Genomic DNA, 14811 nt, shown 5'->3' with positions numbered 1-14811 from the left:
GAGCAGGAATTTTTGCCAGTTTTGTTCACTGCTATGTCCCAGTGCCTGGGGTATACACCCAATAAATATATTTTAAATGAATGGATAAATCCTTCTCTGGGCCATCTGACCAGCCAGGAGAAGATGACCAGAGGTACTGACATAAGGAGATTGACAAGGAAACATTCCAGCCAAACCACCCTATAGCGAACTCATAGTCCCCAAAATGCACTCATGGACTCAAGGCTTCCAAAAAGGTTTTCGGGACCCCATTCTCAACTGTAAACAAACAACTAAAAATCAACAAGCATCTGGGAAATGTCTCTAACAGGACAGATGGAGACCACACAAACAGAGGGGGTTAAGATAGTTTGGTGGGTGTGGTTGGGCAAGGCATAGTGAGTATGCTTGACACCTGCTCCTTATGGTATTTTGTGAACTAGATGGCATTCTCAGTGGTACGAGGATGTGTGAGCGTACGATTTTACTAAAAATTAAGACCCACACCAAAACACATCATCAGGAAAATTCAGAAGCCTGGGAACCAAGAGAAGATCCTACAAGTTTCCAGTGACAGGGAAAAACAGGCCACATACAAAAGGTCAGGAATCAGAACATTTCAGACTTCCCAATAGTAATGCTGGGACAAAAAAGACAAAAGAACAATGCCTTCAAAATCGTAAAGAAAAAGGATTTCATGGATAGAATTTTATACCCAGCATCACGCCTATAATCCCAGCACTGTGGGAGGCCGAGACGGGTGGATCACCTGAGGTCAGGAGTTCGAGACCAGCCTGGCCAACATGGTGAGACCCTGTCTCTGCTACACTACAAAAATTAGCCAGGTGTGGGGGCAGGTGCCTGTAATCCCAGCTAGTCAGGAGGCTGAGGCAGGAGAATTGCCTCGACTTGGGAGGCAGTGGCTGCAGTGAGCCAAGATCGTGCCACTGCACTCTGGTCTGGGCAACAGAGTGAGACTCCGTCTCAAAAAAAAAAAAGCAAAAGAAACTCAAAGCATGCCTAGGAAATACTGAGTTACTTAGGCCCCAGAATAATCAAAACTCAAATTGAGATAATTTTTAAATTCTGTTCCGAAACTGGGAAAACATATTTTCAGACACACAGGAGGTCAAAATGTTTTCTTTCCATATATCCGTTCACAAAAAACTAGTAGAAAACACACTAAACCCAAGAAAAAAGGAGGACATGGGAGAAAGGCAACAGGAATCCAAGACAGAGAAGAGGTCTCATGATAATGCCACATCAAGCCAAGTTTTCCTCATTTAAATGAATACCTCAAAACCTCAAGAGAATATAATTCTAATACAAGAAAATAGGCAAAAATTATTATTTTGATCATTTCATTAATAGTACTTAAAAAAAAAAACTTACAGAACTAGCTGTGCACTGTCGTGTCTCCGACGTGTGATAAGAAACTTTTCCCGCCACTGCACGAAGTTCCCCAGCACATCACCAGCACCCCCAACTATGTTGATCAGGTTTCCATTGGTCCAAATCTCCAGTCCAACTAGCACAACTCGAATATTTAACATAATATACATCTGAGAAGAAAGAAATAAAAGTATATAAAATATAGTAAAGAATGTGAGAAAAATCTTTTAACCACATGAAGTAACACGGCTACTTAAATTAAAACTCCCTTGCCTAAAAAAAAAATCTTTCCTTTAATACAATGAGACTTTGGGCGGGGCGCAGTGGCTCACGCCTGTAATCTTAACACTTTGGGAGGCCGAGGCGGGTAGATCACCTGAGATCAGGAGTTGGAGACCAACCTGGCCAATATGGTGAAATCCCGTCTCCACTAACATACAAAAATTAGCTGGGCGTGCTGGTGCACACCTGTAATCCCAGCTACTTGGGAGGCTGAGGCAGGAGAATTGCTTGAACCTGGGAGGCAGTCTGCAGTGAGCCGAGATTGTGCCACTGGCTCCAGCCTGGGCAACAGAGCAAGACTCATCTCATAAAAAAAAATACAATGAGACTTTAACCTCTCAATAGTCTCAGTTTCCTCAACCATAAAATAATAGTAACAGAGATTCAAAATCTTTATTATCTTCTATTCTAAAATCTGACAAACTCTGAAAATGAAGTTTTTGGTAAAACTGGTTCCAAAATTTGTCCTGACATAATGCAAGCCCATTCACAGTCCACATTTAAACCACTTAATGTAAATATTCCTATATTTCACTGCAGAAATATCAATGAGTCTGATTACGAGGTGCTACCCCAAGATCCTGTCAGAGGTGTTATATAATACAGAGTTAATCACACTGTTTTTCTAAACTTTTATCTAAAATTTTAATCACAGGTACATCAGAGGTTTCAGATAAAGGACTGTGGAACTCATAATTTCATAGTGGTACTGTGAGGAGTAAATGGGTTAATAAATGTAAAGCACTTAGCTCAGTGTCTAGCACACTGTAAGTACTCAAGTGAATGCTATCATCATCATCGTCATCATCACGCTTGATGTTCATATCAGCTTTGTAGATAAAATTATCTTATAAGAACATATATCTAATTCTTTAATATCTCCCACTGGATGAACTCCAAAATCTCAAACCAAACACTCTCTCTCTCTCTCTCACACACACACACACACACACACACACACACACACACAAATATTGTCATATCATGTTTTCAGGGTAGAAGGTGGCCTTATTCAAAATAAGATGCATTCGACAAAAATTCAAAGATCTTTCCATAAATGCCAAAGCACCTAAGCCTGGCAACTCTGAAGATAAAGTAGATGCTAATATGAAGTCTCTTGCTCTTCTCAGTCTTTCTACACTGGTACTTTCCTTTAAACATTAAAAAGAGTTACAAAACAAACCAGAAAGCAGACCTCTGAAAGATTGAGTCATTGAGGCCCTATGAAAATCAGAACTCAAAATGAGACATTTTTAAGTTCTGTTCTGAGACTGAAAGAATAGGGCAGAATCATCCTGGTTGACAGAAAATACAACTTACACTATCCAAGTAGTTTGCTAGGAGAATCATCTCTTCTCTCACAGCAGTCTGATTTCTTCCCATCATGTCATACTGGAAAAGCAAAGAAGGAGAATCATTATCACCAAAGTAGTTTAAGAATAGAAATGTAAGGCCGGGTGCAGTACCTCATGCCTGTAATCCTAGCATTTTGGGAGGCCCAGGTGGGTAGATCACCTGAGGTCAGGAGTTCGAGACCAGCCTAGCCAACATGGCGAAACCTTCTCTCTACTAAAAATACAAAAATTAGCCAGGCGTGGTGGCAGGTGCCTATAATCCCAGCTACTCAGGAGGCTGAGGCAGGAGAATCGCTTGAACCCGTGGGGGCGGAAGTTGCAGTGAGCCAAGATCCCGCCATTCACTCCAGCCTGGGCAAAAGAGCGAAACTCCATCTCAAAAAAATAAATAAATAAATAAATAAATAAAAAATAAAAATGTGTCTGTTACCATGAAGAATCCAAATATTTCCTCTGAACAAAAAATTGAGGCATTTAGACATTTATCAACATTTCAAATTAAGAAATTTAAAGGTTACACTGTAGTGATAGGAATAAAAGAAAAACAGGTAAAAGGGTAAAGTGAATAATAATGAAAGAGCACTGAAGACTTCATTTTATCCAAATTAGTAGAACTTTAAAACGAATTATCTTCTTAATGTTCCTTTTATTTATTTTAATGCAAAAATATTTTCAAGCATTTCACAAAGGTAGAGTTTTAAGCAATCAAAATGCATAAATAAAAGAATAAAAGACAATCTAAAGAACTTCCTGACCCTTTCACCTCTTAGGCTAATGATGTAACCAATAAACTTTTTTTTTAAATTTAACAGAGCTTAGCTGAGCAAAGAATGATTCAAGAATTGTGCGGCTTCCAAACCAGAACAGGTTCAGAGAGACTGTGCAGCCACGTAGTGGAAGAAGATTTATGGACAGAAAAAAGAAGTGACATACAGAAAATAGAACTGAGGTACAGAAACAGCCAGATTGGTTACAGATCAGCACCAATAAACCATTTCTAAATGCTGGGCTGAATTAAAAAATGAGAGATTAACCAATAATCACTAGTTAAAAAATCATATGTAGATGAAAATATATAAAAGTTTAACCATCTTAAGCCAAATAAATATGACTAATTTTTCTTTGAGACCTGGCTAAACTCAAATGTCTATTTTTAACATTATTTTATACAACCAATTTAGCAGAAGAAAAACTTTAAAAGGATTTATGATTTTGCTCTATGCTAAAAGCATTAATATCAGAATATATCAGATTTTATCAGTTAGGGATCTAATCATGATTCTCCTAAACAAGAAAAAAAAATTAATTTAATATATTTGACAGGGCTTGATTGAAATTGAACCTTTTTTTAACCATTTTCTATCTGTATATAACAAATACATCTGGAGACAGCAATGAAGAAAAACATTTTGTGTGTGTTTTTGTTTTGTTTTGTTTTTTTGAGATGGAGTCTCCCTCTGTCGCCCAGGCTGCAGTGCAGTGGTGCCACCTCGGCTCACTGCAAGCTCCACCTCCCAGGTTCTGGGACCACAGGCGCCCGCCACCACGCCCGGCTAATTTTTTGTATTTTTAGGAGAGATAGGGTTTCACCGTGTTAGCCAGGATGGTCTCGATCTCCTGATCTCGTGATCCGCCCACCTCGGCCTCCCAAAGTACCGGGATTACAGGCGTGAGCCACTGCGCCCAGCCAAGGAAAACATTTTGAGTCTTGACTCTTGTGACTTGTCCAAAACATTCTTCTACAGAAGCTTTTTGCCCACTGTTTGGGGCAGAGTTCACACTTGTTCATATTCCATGTGCTTTTCCTTCTGCCACTTGAGGGCAATGAACCTATAATGTACAAATCTGAGTCTATCTCTTAATATTTCCTCCAAATTAGTTATTTGGGGTGGCTTGTTATTTTCCAACCTACATACAACAAGGAATTTTTTTAAAACCAAAAAAACCTCAAAACTGTCTCTACAGCTTACAAGAAAAGAACTGCCAATCATAGTAAGTTTCCACAAATAACTTTTTCACAAAGTTGGAAGTAAAAGTCAAACAAAACACTAAAAATACTCTATTTTAAATTACACAGCTGTTGTAACAAATACTCACCTGTACCCCCTAAATATGTGAAGTATTATATATCAACAAAAAAAGCAACATGAAAATAAATTATACAGCCATTATCTCTAAAACCGATAATCCTGTAAATGCCAAAATAAGGACATATTACTTCTCTTAAAGCAAAGCACTTAGTTCAGTTTCTTAAGTATAAATAAGGAAAATGCCCTCATGTGATCCTGTACACGGAAATTAATACTATTCCCTTCTAAAGCATGTCAGGACCTGGAGGTTTTCCATCTCTTAAAGTGCAATATAGGTTATCTCAAATTCTAGAAAGCAAAGCAATTTTATTAGCCAACAAAGCCAAACCTTTTAGAGCCACAGCCTATTAAAGTAATCTGAAAAGTTCTCAAGAGCCTGATAGGCAGTACAGATTCACTCAAAAAATTCAGCATAAGCAAGTCATCAGCAAGAACAAGAAAAAAAATCATTAATAAAAAATAAAGTTAAAGGCAGTCACATTTGCTACATTTAGCTTCTTTTAGTATTCTGGTGGTATAAAGTTTAAGGGAAAAAAACCATTTTAGTTTTAAAATCATTATTTAAGTAAAATCAATACAAACAAATTGTAGTTATATTTCCTTCATTAAATGCTCACTTCTCATATCCTTTTCACGGAAAAGAAGAAAAATTGTCACCAATCTTACCCTTTCCTTGTCTACGACAATGAACAGCTCCACATACCGGGTCTGTGGCAAGATAGCTCTTCTTCTCTGTCAAAAACACAAACATCATGAAGGCAAAAGGAAGTTATAAGGCTATGATCACATCCTAATCTCTCATCACTTATTCCATGTCTGCTAAGAATATCATAAAATTATTTTATTTAACATATCCTACATCAAGAAAGTGAAAAATATGTTTTTTGAAGTGTTATCTGCTTCTTGGTGATGAAAACTTTGTCCAGTTCTGCTAAGGACTTTAAGTGATGATAAACTATGTCTGAGGGGAAAAAAATGTTTTTGAAGTGTTATCTGCTATCTGCACTAATATGAGAAAAATGCTAGTTACAGCATTCTGTTTTTTACAAAGCAGAATTACCAATTTTCTAAAATCAAAACTACACACACACACACACACACACACACACACGCAAACACACACATATTTTAATGAAAAACCCCATTACTATGCTGAGAGATAAAGAAAACATATCCACTAATATCCCAGAGCAGAAGTTAGAATAAGGTTGCCATTTTAAAAAATGACTAGTTTTGTCATTTTACAGAAATTCATGCAAAGTAGAATAAGCAAAAATTTTAATGTTTTCCAATGTTCAAAGTTAAAAAGAATAGTCCAAGTCAGAAGAGTGGATAGCAGCAGAGGCAACAAAAATAATGCCATAAACTAGTATAAGTTAATTAAAAATATGCCTCTTTCAAGGCAGCAACATAATCTCATATGTAGAAAGGTACAATCCCTGCAGCTGAAGTTGATCTAGTCCTAAAACCATTTCAGTCTAAGAGACACCCATGTCAAGAGTAAATCATGAAGTGCTATAGCAGTCTCCAAACAAGGACTCAGACATAGTTTATCATCACTTAAAGTCATTAGCAGAGTGTCCTCGAAACACATCTGAAGTCATTAAGTTCCTAAAGCCGTATCTCTGTTTTTCCTATCTAGGGTTCAAGAATCACCATTTGAGTTGTCTAGGAGGTACCTAAATAAAAACTCTATTGCACTGGGCATAGTGGCTTATGCCTGTAATCCCAGCACTTTGGGAAGCTGAGGCAGAAGGATTGCTTGATGCCAGGGGTTCAAGACCAGCCTGGGTAATGTAATGAGACCTCATCTCTACGAAAAGTTTTTTTAAATTAGCCAGGCATGGTGGGTGGCACAGACCTGTAGCAGCAGCTAGTGGGATGCTGAGGCAGGAGGACTGCTTGAGCTCAAGAGGTCAAGGCCACAGTGAGCACTGTTGCAGATTTAAGCCCTAGTTTCCAAAACCCACAGAATCTAAACTATACTCAACTTGGTAGCAGGAACTGTATATTGCTCATCTTTTCATCCCCTAGTACCTCTCACAATGTCTGGCACATATTTGGCAAAATTAAGAAAAGAAAAAAAAACACTACTCATAGTATTGATTTCATGAATAAATACATGATTTTTCTAAAATGGTAGTCTGAGCCATGAAGAATTATGTTATTTCCTTACTCGAAGTAGCTGAGTCATGCTGGGAGGCTCTTCCTCTTCATCCTTTGCAGTTTCTTTCTCTATATCCTTGCTGGAAACTCCACATTTCAGAGGCTCTTTGTGAACATCATCCATTCGATAAATGATGTGCTCAAAATGAGAGCTGTTCTGCAGGGGTTCAATCCCATAACTCGCATTCTCTAAATGCAGCAATCCTCTGAATGTTGCATTACACATACACAAATTTTAAGAAAAAGAAAATACACAAGGAATCAGAAAACCTAAGTTCAAGTCCTACTTCTTAAATGTGTAAGTAGGCATAGCATTATATAGAGAAAAAAATAAAGGCTTTAGAATCAGATAGATAGGGCTGGGACGAACCTAAATTGAAAGCTCAAATAGCTACTTATCGGCGTCACTGCCTGTAAGTCACTTAACCTCCCTGAGTGATCTACGGGAAATGGAAGGCACTACAAAATAGTGGCTAAGAATGTGGCATCCGGACCAGAGGACAAGAGTTTGAATTCCAAATGTCTTCTACTAGCTGCAGGACTCGCAGCGAGGTATTTAACCTCTGCCTTGATTTGCACTCTGCATAGGATTGTTCTGAAAACAAAATGACTTAATAAGCACAAAACACATGGAACATATTGCCTGGCACACAGTAACTACTAAATAAGTGTTAGTACCTAAGTGAAGATAATCATATTCATCTTATATAGAACTAATACGTTTTAGTTCAAGCAATCATGCAGTCAACCAACCAGCACAGTGCCATGATGCCATGACCTCAAGGAATGTAATGTTAATACTATGATAACTTAATTTGAAGTGTAATATAATTTATCCGAACTTCAGTTTGCTCACCTAAATACAGAGATAATGAGCTCTTATTCACAGTCATGATGAGACTTAAATACGACTTAAAGAATAAAAGTGAAAATTTTATAAATATAAAGTGCTACAGAAATTTAAAGTATATTTTATTTTAAATAGCAAAAATGATTTAGTGGTCTCAAAAAATATTTCCTCTTTACATATTAAAACTCATCAACTATAATACTTTCTTAAATAAACATGCCAAGGATACCTGAAACACAGCTGTAAAAATGTTCAGTAACATCAAAGTAAATTCCAATTTTGCTAAGTGCCCAAAATGATTTAATTTGGAGACAGAAACAGGAAAGAGGTAAGACATAGGGGAAAGAAAAAAAAAGAAGATAAAGGAAATTGCTTACCTGAGTCCAAAACAGTCGCTAAGACCAACAGATGAATTATGAACTCCCTCCACATAGCCCCGATAATGACAATGATTCTAAATGAAAAATACTGTATTATCTTCAAATATTGCTACATTGCTGACAATCATCACAGAAATTGCAGAGCTAACAAAATTGCTTGAGGCCAGTCAAGTTTAATAATAACAAAGTTTTATTTATATTATTGGCATCTCACAGTATCACATGGCATTCTTTAGACCATCTGCGGACTATCTCCTACCACCCTATGAGTACACAAATGTTTAGGCAGAATTCCAGGGGATACAAGACACAAACAGCTCTGCCTCAGTGACCTTTCAGCCTAGAAGCAGAACAAGATGCATTATGTCATCTTTAACATTTTAAATCACAGTCAATCCAACAACCAACAGCAGCCAGTTGACATCTCGCTAAAACTGTGTTTGTGTAAAATGACCCTGTGGAAGACACTGATGATACTTTATAAACTTTAATCTTAAGCAATAGAATCCCCAGGGGAAAGTATGTAAATTTTTCAGTGAAACTTAATTTCATTTTATGGACAAAAGTATATGTCATTATAATACATGACAGTCTGGCCGTGTTAAAAAAATCAGAGTATCAAAGTTTTAATTTGTATTTCAAATCTACAGTCACACTTTCATCTACCTCAACAATATTAAATAACCAAGAAATAAGTGAGATTCCATCTGTCTTAGCTGACATTTTTCAAACACCCAGAAAAGCATAATGTTATCATACTTATGATACTTAAGTATTATATAAGATAATACTTACATAAGTTTCTATGTAATTAAATCGATTTTTAGCAGTTTTAAGAACATACACTGTCAATAATAGCAACAAATAACAATATACATTGAGTCAAAAATTGTCAGACTGTTCTAAGCATCTTGTAAGTATTAACTCAGTCAAGTTTCGCAATATATCCATAAAGTGGTAACTATTATTACATTTTAAAGCGAAAATACCAAGGCACAAACAGATTAAAGTAGCTTCATCAGCAAATAATGAGTCAAAACTCAAGCCCAAACAGTGTATGTCTGAAGAAAGTATGCCAAGAAACCTTTACAAGGAAAAAAATGCCTTTAACATTACTGCTTTTGTCAAGTGACACAAATTATGTGGTGTTTGGCCTTCTGCCTTAGTAATCATCGGATGCATGACTGGATGGATGGGTTATTTTCTATCTGGTTTATGCTGTAAGGTAAACTCAAACTCCTCTACTAATTTTCTATTAAACAATGGACCAACAACACACTAAGATAAAGAAATCAGATAGTGGACCAGAAGAGGATAGGCCTAAGTCAGCATTTCCTTGGTTTTTGTTAAGTACTAATAATAAATAAAGATTTTTTTTGCCTCCTATTTATTTGAAGAATGCTGCAAAAGTGCACAACCAACAGAAACAATTCAACCTAGCAAAGTATTACAAAGTTCAGAAGAAAAAAAAAACATACACATGTAATGGGAATAAAGATTTCTCATGAAAACCACTGCAAAAGAAAAAAATGTATAATACCTAACTGCCAAAAAGGACTGTAAAACACTCAAACAAAACTAAAAATGTTTATGCTCTAGTAACAAACACAGAAAGCCAAATTTGACATCTGCCAATTATTTTGGGTATTCTGGCCAGCTCTGTCCCCAGGAGTACTCTGTTCTCTGATGCAGAGAGGACCACACCTCTTTTAGGAAAGAATTATTTTCAGAAAAAATTTAGAACATTAGAACACACAACATTAAATGAGTGTTTTTCTTTACTAAATATTACTGACAAATTTACATGTTTTAATAAGTGCACTTTTAGAGATATTAACTTTCAACAAACAAATCAGAAACTCCTATTTTCAAAACATCTCAAATTTTCTCCTTAATCAGTAAGGACTACCATTAAATAGAAGATTTATTTTCCTAGTCTTTAAAAAAAAAACCTTAACTACTGAGTACCTGGAGAGCTGTAAGGTATAGCTTAGTCTATAGAAATGCACCTACTTTTCCCAAGATAACCCATATGTTATAATGTTAAAGGTACCCTGTGGGGCTGTGCAATGTAGCAGTCCTGAGTGCCTATATAGAACTCATTTTTAAATTACAAAATTGTTTTAAAATTTGCCATGGGATCAAGAGGAAAATACATTACCTGTATATTGGGATGGTCAGTGATTAAAGTCCCTTCCTTGTTGTAAGTATAAACCACAAAATCTTCAGGCAAAAGGTCTCTGGAAGAGAAATAAAACACCATTTAAATATATGTTATCTATCTACAACTAAGGACACGATTCATAAGGCATTATTCCTAGAGGAGACAAGCAGGAGTAAATAAGAACTTTCACCAGATAAATTATTATTTTAAAATGTGCTACTGTAAAATTGAAAGCTCATAAACAGCTGGGTGCAGTGGCTCACACCTGTAACCCCAACATTTTGGAAGGCTGAGGTAGGAGGATCACTTGAGGCCAGGAGTCTGAGACCAGCCTAAGCAACATGGTGAGACCCTGTCACCACAAAAAATAAAAAATTAGCTGGGCATAGTGGCACACACATATAGTCCCAGCTACTTAGGAAGCTAAGGTGGGAGGATTGCTTAAGCCCAGGAGTTCAGGGCTGCAGTGAGCTATGATCATGCCTCTGCACTCCACCCTGGATAACAGAGTAAGACCTTGTCTCTTAAAAAAAAAAGGAAAAAAAAACAAAAGCTCATAAACAGACAACTCTGAAATAATGTACATTACTTATTCATAAATAATATTTAATATTAAGCTACACATTTTTTAATGGTCTTAAAATGCTAGTTGCAAAAAATTTAAGACAACATAAATAATGTCCCTAAATTTTTCAGATATGACTCACAGGAAAAGTAAAAACTGGGTTATTGACAATACATTGTATTTACATTAGAAAAATAAATGGCTTTTTACACTCTTTTCTTAAAGTTCTATATAAATAAGAATAATTAACCTCCTAAGTATGGAGGCAAATTTCTGTCTCACTTGGTGACAGAAACAATTATTCCTGATTTCCAAAGCTTCACTCCATGTTAAGGAGGTTCAGTGGCATCAAGCATGTTTATGAGGATCAGGTTCTCTTGCAGCAGGACTGGAGCAGCTGTATGCTTATTTCCAGGCCTTATGGACAAGTCAGAGATGCAATGTGCTAACTAGTGATTCATAAATATGCCATTTCAAGTTCAAAACTCCCCTGGAGGCACCCAGGACCAGCCTGTCTATATATATTTTTTTTTATTACTATACTTTAAGTTCTAGGGTACATGTGCACAACGTGCAGGTTTGTTACATATGTACACATGTGCCATGTTGGCATGCTGCACCCATTAACTCGTCATTTACATTAGGTATATCTCCTAATGCTATCCCTCCCCACTCCCCACATCCCACGACAGGCCCTGGTGTGTGATGTTCCCCTTCCTGTGTCCAAGTGTCCTCATTGTTCAATTCCCACCTATGAGTGAGAACATGCGGTGTTTGGTTTTCTGTCCTTGCGATAGTTTGCTGAGAATGATGGTTTCCAGCTTCATCCATGTTCCTACAAAGGACATGAACTCATCCTTTTTTATGGCTGCATAGTATTCCATGGTGTGTATGTGCCACATTTTCTTAATCCAGTCTATCATTGTTGGACATTTGGGTTGGTTCCAAGTCTTTGCTATTGTGAATAGTGCCACAATAAATATAACGTGTGCATGTGTCTTTATAGCAGCATGATTTATAACCCTTTGGGTGTATACCTAGTAATGGGATGGCTGGGTCAAATGGTATTTCTAGTTCTAGATCCTTGAGGAATCGCCACACTGTCTTCCACAATGGTTGACAGCCTGTCTATATTGACTAGAGATGAATAAATGGAAGGTTTTTATCCGATTTAGTTGGGTACACAGCCTGACTTTAGCTACATGATCAGCGAGGTAGAAAAGATACCTTCAGTAAACTTGTGCCTGGGTTCCCCAGAAAATATGATGCCTCACACATATCTCAGTGGTTCATAATCTGGAGGCAAAACACATCTGTGCAACTGAGAAAGGACTCTGGGGGTCGTGCCTTGATGACTGCCTGCACTTTCTTTGTCCTGATGCATTATATCCTTTACCTTTATTAAAGTCTATGTGAGTAGGCATGGAAGTAGCCTGTGGAACCTTAGTCTTTCCAGTAATTGGACCCTATTCAGTCACTGCAGGCTCCCCTTCTCCCCAACTCCCCCACATATGTGTAGCCTTTGCTCCCTTAGTGATGCATTTGAAAAGAATAAACTGGAGGTACTTGGCTCTGGTCTCTGCCTTCTTTCCTGTTTAGAAGTCACTGCCTGCCCAGCCAGCTGCCACTGTGCAGCACCAATATGAAGAGCTAAATCTGCTTAATCCCAGGGTTCAGGATCCACTAAACCATATCAAACTAGAAAGAAAACCAATATACTATTGGAAAAACATTACTGAAAAGCCAAAATAAATTAAATGTCTTACTTGTTCCTTTCCAAGTGAATAATATGCTCTTTTCCTTCAGCCTGAATAACATAAGATACCTAAATGCACAGAAGGAGAAAAGAAGAATAAAACATCATTTTAAAAATTACTTTTCAACAATATCTCATTTATAAGGTACAGGAAATTCCATCCTGAATTAAAATAATTTGGTACTGGCTGAACTGTTTAATAGAAGAACTTTGTGTCTATTCTTAAATAATAAAAAATATACTCTGATCATCCCTTCCTTCCTTTCATAGCTGATCATGGAAAATAACCTCATGTCTATCTAACTCTTCTTAAATTCATTTCTAATTCAGCTATAACTGCAGGGATTATCTTCTCAAGTCCATCGATGTATTACCTACAGTACAAGATAGTTCCTGCTTTCGTCTAAATGAAATGAAACTCTTGGTTTCAAGAAATTATCCCTAGTTCTAGTTATATAAAGTTAAAAAGAAATTCAACTCCTTTTATGATACGAATTACAGGGCTTACCTCATCTCATCAATTCTAAAACATGCTTTTTTCTCTCACGTTAATGTCCCTGAAACGAGGATGCAGCATACAAAGGCAAAGCAGTCTAGTCTAACTAGCAGCACCTCCTTTTTTTTTGTTTTTTTTTTTTTGAGACAGAGTCTCACTCTGTCACCCAGTCTGGAGTGCAGTGGCACAATCTCGGCTCACTGCAACCTCTGCCTCCTGGGTTCAGGCAATTCTCCTGTCTCAGCCTCCCGAGTAACTGGGATTATAGGTGCCCACCACCACACTCGGCTAATTTTTGCATTTTTAGTAGAGACAGGGTTTCACCACATTGGTAAGGCTGGTCTTGAACTCCTGACCTGAGGTGATACACCCAGCCTCCCAAAATGCTGGGATTACAGGCATAAGCCACCCTGCTGGGCCACTTCTGTGTCTTTATTAGTAGTACATAAAACAATATGGTGTGTCTCACAATTGATGGCATCTTAGAGTCAAGGAATTAAAGTAACTTATATATACACATCTTCTAATTCATGGGATCATCTTCTCTACCTCAGACAACTCTGAAACAACTTCCCCAGCAACTCACCATGTCATTAGCCACAAGTGCTTAACGTGATCTCTGGAACTAAGAGATGTGACTTTGTCTTAACTCTTTAATAAAAAAGAAAGTCATGGAGGGACTCGACAACTAACATTATCAGAAGTGTCTACTTAATATTCCCTTCCATTTCCAGACTCAGTTAACCTTTTGTCAAGAAACAGCATCATCCCCTTCACTACGGCACATCTGCCTCTGACTTCTAAGCACTAGACCAACCTATGGATGATCCTGGCATCTACCTCCACATCCTGCATGGGAATCCAAGAACCCTTCATCATCTACCCCAATCTCCAGTGGGCCATCAAAACCACCAAGCTCTTTCTATTGCCACAGCTTTGTCATGTGCCTTTCTACTCATTCTGCTCTTAGACAATCACATGATGTAAAAACATCACTGCTATTTCTACTAAAAAGAAATCGAGAGACTGAAGATTGTTTTGTGATAGTTTACGCCTCCCCCAAGTATCTGCCTGGATTGTTCACTCCACTCCTTCTAGTCTTTACTAAAGGGCTACCTTCTCATAAGGCTTTCCCTGGCCATCCTACTGAAAAATGCAATCCTCTCCCCAGCAACTCACCATTTCCAGCCTCCCTATCCCCCTTCTTGCTTTAATTTTCTCCATAGCACTTATCACCATCTGAAGTAATATACATTTTTGGTTTGGGGGGGTTTTTTGTTTTTGTTGTTGTTGTTTTTGTTTTTCTCTCTCTCTCTCTCTCCCCCCTCACTAGAAT

The 14811-nt window shown here is 37.4% G+C and overlaps 1 protein-coding gene and 1 non-coding gene across 2 annotated transcripts in view; one reads left to right on the top strand and one right to left on the bottom strand.

Annotated features, from left to right (window-relative positions):
* ADAM9 (ADAM metallopeptidase domain 9) overlaps window positions 1-14811 on the bottom strand; it is a 110782-nt gene that overhangs the window by 82687 nt on the left and 13284 nt on the right. Inside the window, exons 3-9 of the mRNA XM_032144303.2 lie at window positions 12990-13048; window positions 10656-10734; window positions 8492-8568; window positions 7275-7470; window positions 5765-5830; window positions 2974-3045; window positions 1372-1541 (exon numbers count right to left, since the gene is read on the bottom strand). Coding sequence (XP_032000194.1) covers window positions 1372-1541; window positions 2974-3045; window positions 5765-5830; window positions 7275-7470; window positions 8492-8568; window positions 10656-10734; window positions 12990-13048 — 719 coding nt within the window. The remainder of the gene's footprint in view (window positions 1-1371; window positions 1542-2973; window positions 3046-5764; window positions 5831-7274; window positions 7471-8491; window positions 8569-10655; window positions 10735-12989; window positions 13049-14811) is intronic.
* On the top strand, window positions 6000-6068 carry LOC116462163 (small nucleolar RNA SNORD38). The gene has a single exon (XR_004246260.1). It is a non-coding gene; the product is annotated as a small nucleolar RNA SNORD38 (small nucleolar RNA).

This window comes from Hylobates moloch, unplaced genomic scaffold (genome assembly GCF_009828535.3).
Source record: "Hylobates moloch isolate HMO894 unplaced genomic scaffold, HMol_V3 SCAFFOLD_22, whole genome shotgun sequence".
NCBI lineage: Eukaryota > Metazoa > Chordata > Mammalia > Primates > Hylobatidae > Hylobates > Hylobates moloch.
This window is presented reverse-complemented; position numbering and strand designations above follow the sequence as displayed.